At 45.5% G+C, this 17,566-nt stretch overlaps 1 protein-coding gene across 3 annotated transcripts in view; it reads left to right on the forward strand.

The window, feature by feature from the left end:
• The window catches only part of LOC111141025 (SIL1 nucleotide exchange factor), a 224,463-nt gene that overhangs the window by 51,457 nt on the left and 155,440 nt on the right, over positions 1 to 17,566 (forward strand). For 2 of the 3 annotated variants that reach the window (XM_022493352.1, XM_022493350.1), the window contains exons 1-3: positions 372 to 418; positions 3,722 to 3,836; positions 9,998 to 10,133. In XM_022493352.1, the coding sequence (XP_022349060.1) occupies positions 3,732 to 3,836; positions 9,998 to 10,133 (241 nt within the window). In that variant the 5' untranslated portion in view covers positions 372 to 418; positions 3,722 to 3,731. Of the gene's footprint in view, positions 1 to 371; positions 419 to 3,721; positions 3,837 to 9,997; positions 10,134 to 17,566 lie in introns of those variants that run through there. The other variant, XM_022493351.1, reaches the window with a different exon arrangement.

Below are 17,566 nucleotides of genomic sequence, written 5' to 3' on the forward strand. Positions count from 1 at the left end.
GCCTGCCTCTCTGCCTGCTTGTGATCTCTCTGTCAAATAAATAAATAAAATTAAAAAAAAAAAAAAAAAAAAAAGAAAGGTGTGGGGCCTAGAGGAATCTCTAGGGAACATTGTGTGTTCTCAGGACCCATCTCCTTGGGCCTTTCCAGCCTTTTCAGTCCTGATGTGGAAGCCTCTGCTCCTTGTTCATCCTCACCCAGGCTGCCCTCCCCCCAGGGGATCTCCCCCAACCCAGGCACGGTCAGGTACCTATGCAAAACCTAATGCTGTGTTGTGAACTCACTCCCTGTCTTTCAGTGTGATTGGTGCCCCAGGGAACCAGGTTGCTGGGGAAAGCTCATGTGGCACTCCGCCGTTCCATTTTGTCGACGAAAAAAGAGGGGAGAAGCTGGCAGAAAGCAAAGGCTTTTGCTGCTGGGTGAGTGTAGCAGCTATTTTTAGTGCCCAAGCCTTTGCTTTTCCATTTGGCTATGCTTTTTTAGCACAGTGCCAGTCCAGCAGGGCTGTTTTCTTTACGGCTCCAGATGTCCTTAGGGAAAGTTTCCGTCGGTGGCTGAGAAGGTGTGGGCTGAGCAAGGGGTAATAACTGCTGAGAATGGGTTCAGACAGGACTTTGGGTCCCACTGCAGTCCTGTTATAGGACCAATTTCCTGAGGTGGAATGCAGAGTATGGCAGGAATAGCAAGGAGAAAAGGTAAACACCATACTCATCAGAGATGTTCCCCTATAATGAACACAGTTAAGCCTCTGTTGAGTAAACAGCCTAATAAGGTGTATTAGGGCTGAGTGACCAACATGCAAACCTTTTATAAGGGTCTGGACTAATGCTGACATGTTCTGACTTTTTCTAAGGCTTCTTAAAAATTTTTAGCTTGTTTTATTTTTTTCTTTTTGCCGTTCTTTCCTAGATCATTTGCCAATTTTTTAAAAATACATGGGTTTCTCTTCATTTTTTTAATGTTTTATTTAAATTCCAGTTAGTGAATATACAGTAATATTAGCTTTGGGTATATAGTATATGTAGTGATTCAGCAATTTGGATTAAGTTCTCTTGACTGCCACTCTAGTATACTGACCAAAATTGTTTCACCGGGAAACCCATTAAGCAGTAACTCCCCTGGTAACCTGTAATCTACTTTCTGTCTCTCTGAATTTGCGTGTTGAAGAGAATTCATTTAAGTAGATTCATAACAATTTCTTTTGTGTCTAACTTACTTCACTTGGCATATAATTTTTTTCAAGTTTGATTCATGTTGAGGCATGTATCAGAATTTCATTCTTCTTATGACTGAATAATATTCCATAAGTGTGTATATACAATATTTTAAAAACTCCATCTGTTGATGGATATTGGGGTTGTTTCCACCTTTGGGCTATTGTGAATAATGCTGTTATGAACACTCACTTGGAAGTATCTGAGTCACTGTTTTCAGATCTGTTGGGTGGAATAAATACCTCGGGGTGCAATTACTGGATCATAAGGTAATTCTGTGTTTTACTTTTTGAGGGACCACCAAACTTTGTTCCACAGCAGTTTACATTCCCACCAGCAGTGTATAGGGGTTCCAGTTTGTCTGCATCCTTGTTAATATAAGTTATTTTCCTTTAAAAAAAAAAAAAATACAGGGCACCTAAGTGGCTCAGTGGGTTGGGCCTCTGCCTTCGGCTCAGGTCATGATCTCAGGGTCCTGGGATCGAGCCCCACATCGGGCTCTCTGCTCAGTGGGGAGCCTGCTTCCCCCCCCCCTCTGCCTGCCTCTCTGCCTACTTGTGATCTCTCTCTCTGTCAAATAAATAAAATCTTAAAAACGTACAGCCACCATAGTGGATGTGAAGTAGTAATTATGTGGTTTTGGTTTGCATTTCCTTAATGATTAACGATGTTGAAAATATTTTCATGTCTCTATGGCATTTGTATATCTTCTTTAGAGAAATGTCTGTTCAAGTCCTTTGGCTATTTTTTAATTTGGGTTGCTTGGTTGTTTTTGTTGTTGTTGTTGTTGAATTGTAGGACTTGTTGATATATTCTGGTTATTAAACCCTATCAGATGATTTGCAAGTATTTTCTCCCCTTTCCTTGGTTGTCTTTTTACTCTCTTGATAATGTCTTTTTTTTTTAATGTTTATACATTTTATGTCATTTATTTATTTTTATTTTTAAAAAAATTTTAATTTTTTATTAACATATAATGTATTATTAGCCCCAGGGATACAGGTCTGCAAATCGCCTGGTTTACACACTTCACAGCACTCACCATAGCACATACCTTCCCCAATGTCCATAACCCAACCACCGTCTCCCTACACCCTGCCCCTCCAACCCTCAGTTCGTTTTATGAGATTAAGAGTCTCTTATGGTTTGTCTCCCTCCCGATCCCATCTTGTTTCATTTTTTCCTTCCCTTCCCCTCAAGCCCCCCCCACTTTGCCTCTCAACTTCCTCATATCAGGGAGTCTTGATAATCTTTTGAGGCATAAAGGTTTTTAAATATCACTGGTGTTCAATTTACTTACTATCCAGAACCTGGTTATTATTTGTTATCCTTTTTAAGAAATTACTGCCAAATCTAAGGTTATGAAGATTTTCTATATGTTTTCTTCCAAAAGTTTAGCTCTTAAATTTAGTCTTTGATCCATTTTGAGTTAAGTTTTGTATGTGGTGTAAGGGAAGAATCCATCCCATCTTTTGCATGTGGCTATTTACTTGTCTCAGAACTGTTTGTTGAAGAGACTCTTTTTTTTCCCATGGGGTGGTATTGGCACCCTTATTGAAAATAAGTTGACCATACATGATTATTTCTGGGTCCTCAGTTCTATTCCATTGGTCTTTATGTTCTGTCCTTATTGGCTGTACCATACTGTTGTGATAACTGTAGCTTTGTAATAAGTTTTGAAATCAGAAAATATGTGTCTTCCAACTTTGTTCTTTTTTTTCCCAAGATCTTTTTGGTTGTTCTGGGTCCCTTGAGATTCCATATGTATTTTAGGATGGATTTCTCTATTCTGTAACCACTTTGGTATTTTGATAGAGATTGCACTGAATCTGCATATTGCTTTGGGTAGTATTGTTATCTTAACAATATTAAGTCTCTAATCATGAACATGAGATACCCTTTTATCCTTTTGTTTTAATTTTTGTAGCTACTAGAGCCTGGGCTTCAAGCCTTCCCTTGGCCTCCCAAAATTGTTTGGCCATTTGAAAAGCGATGTGTAAGGCTTTGTGGCTTGGGAATATTGAATTGCTTGTTGATGGGATACTGATGGCATCTTTCTTCAGGTATAACAGTGAGCATGGTTTAGAAGTGAATGATTATGAAGGCTTAGGAGAATTTGGGCCCAGGTGTGTTCACACACAAATAAATCGGTTAGTTTCTTTCTTGCACTGTCATAGCCAATACCACCCTCTACAACCTGACAACAAGTTGATAATGAGGAAGGAAGGAACCACACCTTTGTATCTCCTGTAAGAGTCCTGCTTGGCTCTATGCTTCCAACTAAGGTGTATCTGCCCATGAGTGGCTGAACTCGTTATGGGAGATGGAGGCTTCCTTTAGATCTTATCCTGTGGTAGAAGACCTTTGATAACTCTATGCAGAAAATGTATGTTATCCTTTGAACAAGTGACATCTTGGGAATCACATTGCTGGGGGATCAGGCACCAGCTTCCTGTTGACCTTCTGGTTTTTTTTGTTTTTGTTTTTGTTTTTTTTTTTATTCCTCAGGTCTGTAACTATGGCTACCCAGGGCCTGCCCCCTTCCAGGATGGCTCTTCTGGGAATGCTGCTTGGGCTGCTGATGGCTTCCTGTTTCACCTTCTGCCTCAGTCATCAGAACCCGGTAAATATCTTAGCATAAACAGAAGAATCCTATAAGGTCCAGGAAAGCCTCCATGCCACAAAGGCTTCTGTGGGAGTAGGGTGAGCTTATTTTTCTTGCAGGAATGTGGGCAGCACTGGATCAAGGAGTATGTGTACTTCTCCCCCCAACCCCCCACCCTACTCCTCTGGCCTCTGTTAAAGCTCATAGCATAGTTTCCTTTGGAGAAAATATGATGATGGTGATACAATACTATCGATAATGATGATTTTATCATGTATCAAGCAGTTTATTAAGTGCTTTATGTGTATTCTCACTTAATCCCCTTAACTACCCTATGAAGTAGACAACTACAGTTATTATCCTCATTTTGAGAAGGATCCCAAGGCTCAGAGACATTAGGTAACTTGGCTAGGATCATTCAACCAGTTTGTGGCAGAATTGGGAAGGTCAGGATTTTCCCCAAGAGAGCTGGTTGCTTGTGTGGTGAGCACCAAGTAAGACTCTGCTTCTTCCTCTACTCCTGTCTTCCTTGTGCTTTCTCTGTCTGTCTCTGTTTCTCTGTTCTCTATCCTTCTGTCCTTTTCTCCCTATTCTTTCTAGGCCTCTCTTCATTAACCTAGACCTGACTGCTTAGGGTTTCTATCACTGCCACAGGCAGGAGTAGAGTGTCCGAGAAGCCTCTGAGCTTGGCCTGGCTGCAGCATGCCAAGGCTTCTGGCCCTGTTTCGCTGGCTGGCCCTAGGAACAGGCTGCCCTTGACCAGCTCCCAGTGCCCCCTCTTTCCTCTCCCCTGAGAAGCCTTGACTGTCAGCTTTCTGACAGTTTTGCCCTCCCCTGGCCACCTTCCCCAACCCCAGGGGCTCCTACTAAATATTGGGTAAGTGCTGCAGGCTTTGGAGCAAGAGGGCCTTGAAGTGCAAATGACAATTGTGATGAATTTAATAACAATCCAGCTCAGCTGAGGTTCACCTCTGGCTCATGGCAAGCTTCCACCTTCTCTCTAAAGTCATTTGTTTTCTCTCTGCCTTTCTCCCTACTTCGTGGAGCAGAAGAGAAAGTGCAGTTAGGAGTCATGAATTCTTTTGAGCTTTTAATGTTACCTAAGATCTTACTGCTGCCCTTTTTTTTTTTTTTTTTTGCCTTTTCCTCAAGGATAATGAGGATGAGATCCCTTTGGCCCCTGAGGGTGGCACTGGTCACAGCATGAGTTAGGGGCTGTCCTTGTCATAGCCTTGGCCAGAAAAGCACACCAGTGTCTCAAGGGATCCGGGCTGTGTCCCACTTCCCCCCAATACCCCACCCCAACCTGCCACTCATGAGGATCCAGTGGTCCCCCTCATGAGCTTTAGCAGATGCACAATTAACAAAAACGTGCTGATGGATTTGCTTAAGGACTGTGTTAGTAAGTCCCTTTTGGATAATAGTCCAACCAAATAGATGAGCTTTCAGAGCCATAATTATTCTGGCCCATTTATATTAGCTCTATTGAGTCTAGTCTCAGAAAAATGTTAATACTGACTTTCATCAACAGAAGCTACTTTTATCCTTATGTCTGTTCCTAAGCTGTATCCATTTGTCATAATCTTTCATCATGTGCTAAGCACAAGTAGGAGTTGAAGCATCTTTTCTCTCATACCATAAAAATTGCTGCCCTGTTGGCATTTAAAATCCAAATTCTGCAGCCAGCCACCATCACAACAGTGAAAATGGGTGGTGGGGGAGGAGGGGGTGGTTATGATCCTTTCTTCAGAGCCTGGAGTCCAGGCAAGAGCTCCTGGTGGCCTGGAATTGTCCTTCCCAAGGGCATTTGTGCAGGTTAATGGCCACCCAGGAAGGGTTGTTTGTGTGTATCAGGGTATGGTGTGGAACCAACCACTTCTCCTGGCTTCTATCATCCTACCTCTCTGAGATGCCACAGTTTAGGAGCGGTATGGATGCTGAAGGAGTGTGGTTGTGTGGTATCCTGGACTTCAAGAAGGTAGTGAGTGATGTGGAAGGTAGTGGAACTGGTGGAAGGAGCAGAGACCCTTGGGAAGTTCCGTTTTACCACCTATGTTGGCAGTTGGGCCATTTCTGAGCTTTGTTTCCTCATCCAGAAAATAGGCTTGATACCTCTCTGTTAAGATTTCAGTGTAGATGATATGTGATTACATATGCAGAGCACCTAGCATTGGGATTGGCAGAGTATGGTCAATAAATGTCAGCTATTATTTTTAGTAAGTGCGTGGCTGCTTTTATGACTTAATGTAGGGCTCTGGCAGATAGGGGTCCTGTCCCAGAATGTTGCCCTGGCAGTCTGTCTCTGTCATAGCGTCTGTCAGCTTACCATTAGAGATTCATTCATTCTCCTGGATCATGAAGGCTTTGGTCTTTAAGAATCTCTTATTCAGATATAAGTGCAAGGAAGTGAGACATGGTAAGCTGTTGTCAGCTAACACCTCAGCTGGAATGTCTTGCCAGTCAGTTGAGAAGAAATTGGTATTTGGAGTGATGGTAGCAGGGAAAAGAAAGTGCTAAGGTTTCAGCGTGGAACAGAGCCTCAAGAAGCCAACTGAGAGGGCACCAGACATGGGGTTTACTTGAGAGTTAACCAAGGGCTGGCTGACTTCTGTCACCTCTTGGTCTTTTTCTCCTGTTGAGGACACTGCCTGAGCACAGAGAAGCTAGTCTTGCTTGTCCTTTCTCGGGGACTGTGGTTTTTCACTTGGTCCATGGAAGTCTTCCCTTTCCCCTGGGAGGCGGGAGATGTGCTGGTAGATATGCAAAGGTGATCTCACTGCCCTTCCCGCCAATTCCCTCAGCATTTAGGGCACAGCCTTTAGGACACATGACTAAGAACAGAAACACTGAAGGGAGTCAAAATTCCTGCATGGGCTTTGGAGCCAGGCAGGCCTGACTTAAATCTCTGCTCTGCTTTTCTCAGCAGTGTGATTTTTGCACAGGCCCCATACCTGTCCTCATCTGTAAAATGGGAATGAAAGTGTGTGCTTCACAGATGAAACTTGGATGAGTTGTGCAGCATGGAAGGTACTTTATAGCCTGGAGCTATGGATGGTAGCTGCTGTTACCATGGCAGCCTCATCACTGTGATCTGCTTTTTCTCAAAACCTTTTCTGGAATGCCCCTTTTGAACTGACTGACATCCTCAGTGTTTGTCAGATGTGATTTGGGCAAACAGTCCAAAGTCACTCAGAGTTAGATTTGGTGAATAGGGTGAGCTGATCAGAGGAGCGCCAATTTGTATCACCTGCACTAAAGACGGATTTGTAAATATTTGTAAAATAATGGCAGGTTGTGTGTGTGTGGGGGGGGGGGGGCTTAAAATCTGGTTCAGAGGTGACACCGAGCGGAAGCTCAAAAAACATTTGGAGCAGTGGTGGGATTATTAGCTCCTTTAGGGCTTGGGGCATGTGGCTTAGTGGTTCATCAGTCTCCTTTCTGAATTTACTTTATTAACCTTAAAAGGAATCTAGAAAAAGAGGTTTTCCCAGCCTCTAGTCAAGAGAATGAACACGGACCAGCCTAGAGTTTGAAGGGCTTTCTGCCATGTTTCATCATCACCATTCCTCTTGCCTCTTTCTGCTTCTCCTGGAGATGAGAGTTTGGTTGCTTGCTTACAGCCACACCTGCCAGGAGTTACCTGGCTAATAGACTAAAGCAAGAACTGCAGTTTATAGCTTAGAGATGTTTAGTTTGGTCCTCTTAGTGTTCTAAAATAAGAAGAGTTGAGATAAAAATCTGTTTTTCTGTTTTTCTCTTTTTCATGGCAGTGGTGGACCAGCTGAGTAGCAGCTGTGTTCCTTAGTCAAGGCAGGAGGACTCCAGTTTTCACAGCACAAGCACTCCCCATTGTTGGACACCTGGCCCTCCTTGGCCCTTAAGGCATTTGACCCACACACTTTGGGGGTACATTTTATTAACATTCCCCTAGGCCCATGGTCTAGTGTATGGTGCTTTTGGCAGAGGCTGACCAGCATGGATGGGCCCTGGATTATAGGCTTCAGGTACTTTGTAGACATGGTAGTCTTTGTTCTAGAACGTGGGGCTACTCCCTGGGTTCTAGCAGGTGTGGCTACTTTGGACTTGCCTCACTCCAAGGCATCTAGAACATGTACCTGCCTGTGGGAGAGGGTTGTTCCTTTATTCCTTTGTTCTTGGATGATGGTAAATTAAGAACTGTGCTGGGCATGGGGGTACTGTGGTGAAAGAGATGGACACAAAGCCTGCTCTTAGGAAATCCGGCTTTTGGCCAGTGTCTCCTGCCATTCTCTCTTTATTTTAGTCTCACAAGCATGGCTGCTCTTTTGCTCCTAGTTTTCTTTTGAGCTCAGATCTGTGCAAACCCCATGTTGAAGGGATACGAGAGGTTTGATGGGCCAGGCAACTCAGGTGTCCACAACCCAAACCTGACCTGAGTCATGTCATTGTGTAGTCACTATTGGATGTCATCGCACAGACTCATCCAACCTGTAGTCTATGGTTGTCTTTACAAGTGATAAGAGTAATGGCTACCCCGTACCCAGAGCTAGTGGTTTACAAGGTGGTGATTTGTCTCATGTATGAGCTAGATGTCGCTATTACTTTTGCTTCACAAATATGAAAACAGGTTTAGAAAATTGAGTAAATTTCCAGGAATCACAAGAAACTAGGATTCGAACTTCTGGTTATGTGATACGGAGCTTGAGTTCTTAACCACTGTGCTGTAGTCTTTGCCTCTACTTGTGACATGATTTGAGGGCTGCTTCTTGTCTAAGATCTCTTCCTTATAGGTCCTGAACAAGATCTGAATTCCTGCCATCTGAATTCCATGCCTTTATTTCTTGTTAAAATGTAAAAGTCTTTGGAGGGGCTTTCCATTATCATCACCATTAACTAAACACCTTGCCCTTTCCTTTGACAGTTACTGAAAGGTCAGACTCTCAGGTGCTGGGTAGGTGGGGATACTTATCTGAAGCTGGGGTGCTGCTTGGAAGAGATGCATTGCTACCTCCCATTCAAGGTTAGGCTTGTTGGGAAACCAAAATGAGATGTGTGTAAAGGTCCTAGCTCAGGTTTGGGTTCATAGGAATTCACAAAATATGCTCACTGTTATTACAGGAAGGCTCTGGAGGTGCGAAGTCTGAAATAACCTCCCAGTGTGCTAGTGGGGGTTCCTCCTTGCTATCCAGAGCTCTGGAACCCTCTGGTTCCAGTTTCCTGAAGCCCTACTGCTTTTATGCAAGAAAGGTTTAAAAATGGGACAGGAAGAATGGGAGGCCTGAAAGAAGCAAAATGAATAATACTTGGTATTTATCTTGCATCTCTGTCTCCTGAGCTCAAAGTGCTCCACAGACATCATCTCATTAATTCTCCATGCTCTCCATGGGGTGGAAGGAAACAGGTTTTAGGAATTAGTTTTCAGCTTTGGCTTCTTCCCCCTTCACCTCACTGGACTCCCAGCTTCCCACTTGCAGCCCTTTCACCCTGGGTTGTTATGTCCCAAAGGGTCATTTATGCCCTGTAGGCACCCCAGAGAATTGCCAGGCCCTGCTGGGCCCTGTCGGTATCAGTTGGGCCTCAGCTGGCAGGTTTTGTCTGTCTGGGGTGGCCATTTCAGGACTTATTCTCCCATTCATGTGTGCATTTCTTCTTTTAAATACATCTTTTTTATTTGTAAGAGCAATTAGGTGAGAGTTTCAAATGTCACACAGTATAGTAACAGGGCAAGTAAAAAGCAAAAGGCTCTTACTGTCTTCTTCTGCCAACCCCTCTCCCTAGGTTATTCCCTTAACCCCCTTGAGATAGTAATGAACTGGGGCACCTGGGTGACTCATTTGGTTAAGCATCTGCTTTTGGCTCAGGTCATGACCCCAGGGTCCTAAGATCAAGCCCCATTTCTCCTTCTCCCTGCTTGTGTGCGTTCTCTCTCTGTCAAATAAGTAAATAAAATAAAATTTAAAAAGTGATAGTAATGAACTTTATGGAGTTTTTCCCTACTCATATACACATAACACCTGCTGTGTTGATGTAACTGTATCACCTCACTCATTCTTGTTATGAGGCTAACCTTGTGAAGAGTCCAGACAAGGCTGGGGAGGAGAGGAGGACGGAGGAGAAAGGTATACCACCCAGGCCATGTTCTCTGTTTACCTGGTACCTTGCTATGGTGGGTCATGCCCTGTGTTTTCCTTTCTCTGAAGGAGTTTGCGCTCACCAGCCCAGAGAAGAGCAGGACCAAAGAAGCAGACAGAAAGGAAACCACAGCAGAAGAGGAGCTGGACTCCGAGGTCCTCGAGGTGTTTCACCCGACCCATGAGTGGCAGGCCCTTCGGCCAGGTACCAAGCCCAGCCCTCTCCCTGTGAAACACACTCTGAATTCTTTTTTTTTTTTTTTTTAAGATTTTATTTATTTGTCAGAGAGAGAGAGGGAGAGAGAGTGAGCACAGGCAGACAGAATGGCAGGCAGAGGCAGAGGGAGAAGCAGGCTCCCTGATGAGCAAGGAGCCCGATGTGGGACTCGATCCCAGGACGCTGGGATCATGACCCGAGCTGAAGGCAGCTGCTTAACCAACTGAGCCACCCAGGCGTCCCCACACTCTGAATTCTAAGTGCACATGTCCTTCGTCCCCACAGGGCTGTTTGGAAGAGCAGTCACTCTGTGGCCCACTGGAGGGGAAGGGAACAGTGTGGTCCTTCCAAGTGGCGACTGCTGCTGTGGGGCTTAGGGACCTCCGTTTTCCAACAGAGCAGAGATTGTGGCACATTATTGCCATGAAAGGAAGGCAGGTGGTGGGTGGCCGAGCATTCTGAGCAAGTGATTGAAAACTTTCTTTCCCTGTGCTTCTGAAACACAGGAGAGGCAGTGACATGTGCCTCACTCTGCAAATGCTATTTTAGGCTCTGCTGCTCGGCTCAGTGCAGCTGAAATACTGTTCACGGGAGAGTACTGAGCACCGGTGCGGGGCAGGAGTGTTCTGTTGCTAAAGGAACCTGTGCCAAGGAACAGGGGCTGATCCTGGCCTGGTTTCTAAATGGGGCATCCTCAGAAAGAACAACTTTCTAGCCCTTTTATGAACCTGGGCCCATGGCTTAGAAAGTAATGAGCATTTGTGGAGAGTTCACAATATTCAGGTACTGTGTTAGGTGCTGAGTATGCATAATTTCATTCAATCTTCACAACTGTAGGAACTGTTATTGTCTGGGTTTTCCTGTGAAAACACTGAGGTTCATTGACCTGTGTCATTCAGCTGACGTGTCCTAGGTCACTGACCACGGAGCCTCGACCCACTTTCCTTCCCACTGTCCTTCTCGTTCCAACCTACTGACTGTAGCCCCACTATGGGGACACTTGGGTCTGTTCTCCAGAGCGGGCTGTTAGCACTGTGTGCTGTGGCAAGGTGGATGGCCAGCCCTGGCAGCTGCCACTGTGGTTTGGTCCGCTCTGAACCAGTATTCATCGCTGTGTCCTCACTGTCCCCGTTGCTTCTGTGCCGGCAGGGGCAGCGTTCACTGTGCCAGCCAACTTTCTGGTAGCGATGGCGCTCCTGCTGGGCTTGCATACAGGTCGCTGATGCCACCGAAGAGTGATGAAGCACCAAGGAAGTGATGAGGGAGCCAGGGGGAAGTTTTAGGAAAACCCCTATCACTGGGGAAATGTCCTGCCCTCCCTGTTTTGAGGATTCTTGACATCAAGATATCACTCAGTACATTCAGTTCTGATTTTAATTGGTAAATTCTCCATTTGTGCTATCCCTTGAACTTGATTGTGGAATTGGATGCTAGTAAGGGTGCATGAGTGTATAGGCTTCCTGTCCTCTCTGGTCTTTGATGGGGAAGGACACTTATGGTGAGGTGGAGAGACTTCTGTGCCCCTAAAGTGCCCACCCCCCTAGAGATTTTGATGAGGGAGCAGAAAGGGTTAGCACAGTTTTTTTTGCCTAGGAGTCAGGGATGTGGCAAGGAGGATGATGGAATATCTTTTGGGGACTTTTCAGAAAATGGCTAGTTTTTGTTGACGGGTATTATCTCTAGTTCAGTAACTTTTGTCCCCTCATGTGTCTGAAGGAAGAACCTCAGCTCTCTTGTCCTCAGGCCTCCAGGGAGGGCACCCTGGGATACATGGTCTGGGCTCATAGGAAGGTAGCTTTCCAGGCTGCGTGCTGTGGTCTGGAACACCAGGGGACCTACCTATGACTTCATGGGCCTTCCCACCAGGCCAGGTGGGAATTGGGCCCCAGCCTTTCAGCCCTGGAGCAGCTGCAGGTCACCCTCCTGAAATCGACCCGTCTCTGTTATTACTGTCAGCATCCTCACTGTGAGCTGCTTGTTCCTGGAAGTGATTTTCCTGTCTCTCTCTGTCTTCTGGTTTATTTTGGGATCTGTCTCACCTTACGGAGGCACAGCAAGCATTTGAGTGTGGATTCAGCATCAGCTGTTCACAAGCAAGCAGAGGAAAGCTGTTTGCTGGCAGGTCCTATGGGTTCTGGGCAGGAAATTCAGAAATTTGTCTTGGGGTGGAAGACCCCTGAGACCTAGGACTTTGTGCCTGTGTACTTGTTACTACAGAAAGCCGGTCATTGCTTCTCGGCCTTTTGGCTAAGATCAAGTGTACAGAAAGCCAGTCACAGCCAAATGTGGTGAAGTCTCTGCTCCCTGGGCATTTGTGAGATTCTGCTTTGTGCCAGGCACTGTACTGGTAGCCAGAGATACAGGTAATATGTCACATTTACTGAGTATCGATGGTGCCAGTGCTATAACTACCCTTGCTTTTATAGATAAAACTGAGTCTTAGAAGTGATTTAGTCAAATGACCAGTTTTAAACTGTAGAGTCACAGTTTAAAACAAGCTTTGTCTGGCCCCAAGCCTGAACTCCTCACCACTGTGCCATGCTGTCTTTTTGAGTAGCAAATGAGACATGATTCCTACCTTCTAGTAGCATATAGTCTCAGGATACAGTGACAGAAAAAGGCACTAGAGTGTTTTGGATGTTCTGGTGTAAGTGTCCTGTGCTCATTGAGAGCACAAAGGAGAGTGTGGGAAGGCTAGGGCCTTCTCTCCGTATTGTTGAGATCTCAGTGGAATGGTGAGTCAAATTTTATGCTGCTGAGTCTTCAACCCCATGAAAGTTCTCTTTTTGAGCTGTGTGTTCTTGGCCAGGTTGATGAGAATCTTTGAACCTTAGTTTCCTCATCTGAAAATATCTGCTTCCCAGAGATGATGTGAGACTAAAACAAGATTAACATATGTAGAATGTTTCACACAGGACTTGGCATATAGGAAATAGTAAGTGGCTATAGTTGTCATTTTACAAAAATATACCTCTATCGGGCTCTCTGCTCAGCGGGGAGCCTGCTTCCTCCTCTCTCTCTGCCTGCCTCTCTGCCTACTTGTGATCTCTGTCTGTCAAATAAATAAATAAAATCTTAAAAAAAAAAAAATACCTCTGTTGCCTTCCTTTTCTTGGGACCTGAAGGAGAAGTGGAGGTTGACAAGGCAGCCTGAGCAAAGAGCCTTGTCCTGACCGTCATCCAGTGCTGCTTTTTGGCCCCATGTGTGCTCGGGGAACCTCAAACCTGGGGCACCCTATTGACCTGAATTGACTTCTGAGGCTGTTAGAATCTCAGAAATATTGGCATCAGCACAAAGAGCCCACTTAATGGGAGCACGCAGAAAGCCTATGCAGGAACACATTCGTGTGAGGGGGTTAAAAAAAAAAGGGAAAAGAAAAAAAATCCAAATCATCAACAACTGATGAGAGCAATCCAAGAATTATAGAGCACCAGCCATCTGGTCAGATCATTTCAGATCTGCACGAGCAATAGGAGGGAATTGAATTTTAAAAACCTCATTTATAGTAGACCAACTACTCTGTTTCAAGTATTTAAGAGAGGAGTCTGATTTCCTGCAGGCCCTGGACATCTGTCTGAGGGAGCACCTGACTCTGATCCGGGTGACTCTGTGGACTTGTCTGAGAGGCCTTTGGCCCCTTGCAGCTTGGAAGGGGCTGTGTGATTCTTTAGTCCTCAGATACCACCTGCGTGTCCAGCAGTTTAATTCTGACAACACATTCCTGGAGGTAGTGTCAGATCCCTAAGTTAAAGGTCTCAGTGACACCGTATCTACTTAAGATGCTAGTTCCAAGTCCCATATCACCCTGTATTTATGACCACCTATAAATTAGAAATTCCCACAACCCCCTCTTCAGTTTCAATAATTTCCTAGAAAAACTCCTAGCTCAGGGAACTTAGGAACACACTTGGGTTTGTTGGCTTATTGTATTAAGGTCCAACTCAGGAACAGCCAAATGGAAGAAAAGCAGAGGGCAAGGTATGGTATAGGGGGAGGGGTGCGGAGCCTCCCAGCCCTTTCTGGGCACACCACCCTCCTAGAACTTCTGCGTGTTGACCAGATTGGAAGCTCTCACATTGGTTGTTCAGGGGTTTTTAATGGAGGTTGAATTTGATATACATGATTGAGTTTAATCACTGATGTCCAATCACTTAATCAGTCTCCAGCCCTCTCTCCTCTTCTTGGAGGTCAGCAGATGGGGCTAAAAGTTCCAACTATATGATCATGGCTTACTCTTTCTGATGACCTGTCCCCATCCTGAAGTTATCTAAAGCTGCCTTCTCTCCTTCCTCTACCCCTCAAGAGTCATCTCATCAGCATAAACTCTGGAATAACTCTGGAATTTACTGTCACTCGGTAAATTTCAAAGGTTTTAGGAGCTCTATGCCAGGAACCAAGGATAAAGACCAGATTTTTTTGAATATCCTATAGGATGAATTGAGTTGGGACTCAGGGACAAAGCTCCCTGTGCCTTCTGCCACCTCCCCAGCTGTGTGGCTGGGAGGCAGGTGACCCTCCCTTCTTCCCCTGGTGTGGAGAGATCCTCCTTATGGGTGATCTCATTCCCAGGATAATCCACAAGTGTATGACCTGCTTCTGTCCCACCCTTCCCATGTAGGCCTGTGCGCGCGCTCACACACGTGTAGGCCCATGAGCAGTGGGTGACTATGGGAGTATTGGTTAAAGGCGGTTTATAAGTTAACTCCTGTGTCTTATCAGAGTGGTGCAGTGGGACTTATCTGCCAGCAGAAGGTAATGCCCTGAGGGGGGTCTGTAGCAATAGGTCTCTGCACATCTTTTCCTGGCTAAAGTGCAGCACTGGAAAGGTGTAACAAGGACCAAATAGAGGAAACAGGGTGGTTTTTGTGTGGCTTTAGGATAGTCTGTCTCCTCTCTTGAACACAAGTTGCTGTCTCTGCAACTTTAAAGGATGAGATGTTCAACAGAGCTGCTCTCTGGTGCTCCTTCTTTCTGCACAGTGCCTTCCCCCCACCCCTCTCCATTTCAAAGCCTTTTGAGTCTTCTGGGGATTCCCTGAGAGCTTTATTTGTTCTTTCCTACCTATACTTCTGGCCCATCTCCATCACTACAACCACCTATGAAGCCTTTGTTAGGCATTCTGTGCTCTGAGCATCTCTTTTGTACCTTGGTAATAAGAATTTGTCAGGAGAACTGCTTGGGGCATAGCAGGATGCCAGGTCTTTTGAGGCCTATAAGAGCATTTTCTGAGGCTCCAAATTACCTTGTCCTTGGGGAGAAAAGGAAGGTGGGTTGGAATACATGAAGGTCCCAGAAGGTTCCATGAATACAGTTTAGATCTCTTCATTTCAGTGAGCCCTCATTTTCCATTTGTGGTGTTCTCCCAGAATGGCTGACCACTGCCCCTCAGCAGCCAAATCCCACACCTCCTGGGGCAACAGGTAGAGGCCAGGGCAGAAAAGCCTGTGAACTCCATGGCAGTGATTGCCAAGGCTGAGGCCACTTTGAGACTAGCTGGCTGAGCTCTGCACTGGCACAGAGCATCGTTGCCCGGGGTTTGGCCTTCATTACCTGGATGGGGTGGTAGGCCAGGGTCCAGTTTCCAATCTGTGGACTTGGGTGGTGATGGAGAGCAGCTGTTGACAGTCTGCTTTCTAACAAGCATTTGTATGCTTAACACTTACCCTAGGCTCTTAACCTTGCCTTTCTCTGCTTCCTCCGTCCACCTGTTCTCTCTGAGGTTTAATAAAGACTACTTAGCAGAATGGCATAGCCTCAGCTCTCAAAAGTCAGGATACCCAAACTGGCTGAAATGAAAAACTTAAACTGGAGTAGAGATGATGGAAAACTGGCTGCCAAAACAAGTCCCAGCCCTCATGCCTAGGGCTTGGCTTTAGCTCAGACAATCTGTGTAGCTGTGACTTCCCTTTTTTCTCTCATATTGGCCTCATGCTGCTGGCTAAAACTGACCAGGCCATCTCAAAGGTTGGGACTCATCAGGGCTGGGAGTATCTCTCAAGGGCTGCCTTGGAGCTGGAATGAGAGGTCCTTTTCCAGAACCTGTTCCATTCTTGGTTTTGTGATAGCACTAGAGGTAGGAATTGATTGGTAACTTAAGAGGAGGTAATACTCGACTAGGTAGAGAAGAGGACAGGTAGGAAGCATGAGTGGACGGGAAGGGGATGACATGAACAGAGACCTCAGAGTGAGAGTACAACTCCCTGGCTGGAGAGACAGGAATGTATAGGGAATAATGGGAAGATGGTGGTGGGCAGAGTCCCATCTGTCAGATAGGGGACGGTGGAGAGAGGGTGGGAGGAGAGATGAGGAGGAGAGCTAACAAGGCAGTAGAACTAATGATGTAAGTAAGTGTAAACTATTAGTGTGTAGTTGAGTCCAGTCAGGGGCTGTGTTGTGAATGGGAGATGAGGAAATGAAGAAAGATGATAGAAACTCCTAGGTTTGAGGTGTTTAAGAGTAAGTGGAAGAAGAGAACTAAAACAGTAATTTTGGTGGTAGTGATGTCAAAAAACTTGTCTATTTTATGTTACATTTGTTATATGTTATAGTGATGTACAGTTGATTCCATCAAGATGGAATGCTTGATGTTAGAGATAATGTGGTGGGCATTGAATGCCTGCCTAGGCTTATGGTGTAGGAGGACCCCCAGACAGGAATATAGTTAGGTAAGAAGACAGAGGAGGGGCCCTGAAGGGAAGACTTCCCAGAGGCAGGGTCACTGAAACTGAGTTGAGAGACCTTTGTATATGTTTGAAGGCAGAAGAGAAAGGAATCAGTGTTGACAGATTTGAAATCCCAGAGAGGAGACCATTGATGAGATTAAAATTGTATAGGTGCCAGATGGAAAGTCTTGGCCTATTGAATATGATGCACCTTGGAAATGAGAAGCAGAAGCTAGGAGACAACAAAGATCAATGGGAAGGAGGTAGAGGGAAACTGAGGAAACTTCACTTAGATGTCTTCTAAGTTTCCTGAGCCAGGCTGAGGGTGGGGCTTCTACCTTGGATAATGTGAGAGAAGGACTTGATTGGTTACTTGGGAAATGGAGGGATGAGGAAGAACCTCTGTGGGGAAGATGCTGAGACTGTCAAGAGGTCAGAACCAAGTGGTGTCCAGTGTCAGAAAGGGCCTAGTTGGGCTCCATGCCAGGCACGGTGCCTACTTTAAAAAAGGGGGGGGGGCATTGGCATTTGAAAGCCTAGCCTGCCTTTGTTGGGGGCCAGAAACATTGGATTTGGTGCATTCTGAGCCTTAGACTGGGATAGCTGGCAGGCACATCATTAAGGGGACTGTTGGAATGTCCTCCTTAGTAAGGAGACCTTTGTCTGGCCTATGGGGCAAGTTGGAGAGCTTTACCAGAAGTTCCTCTGAAATTGCTCCAACCTTGTCTCTTCTGAACCAGGGACTATCAAGATTTTTT

Source organism: Enhydra lutris, unplaced genomic scaffold, assembly GCF_002288905.1.
Source record: "Enhydra lutris kenyoni isolate GAN:26980312 unplaced genomic scaffold, ASM228890v2 scaffoldscaffold5, whole genome shotgun sequence".
Classification (NCBI taxonomy): domain Eukaryota; kingdom Metazoa; phylum Chordata; class Mammalia; order Carnivora; family Mustelidae; genus Enhydra; species Enhydra lutris.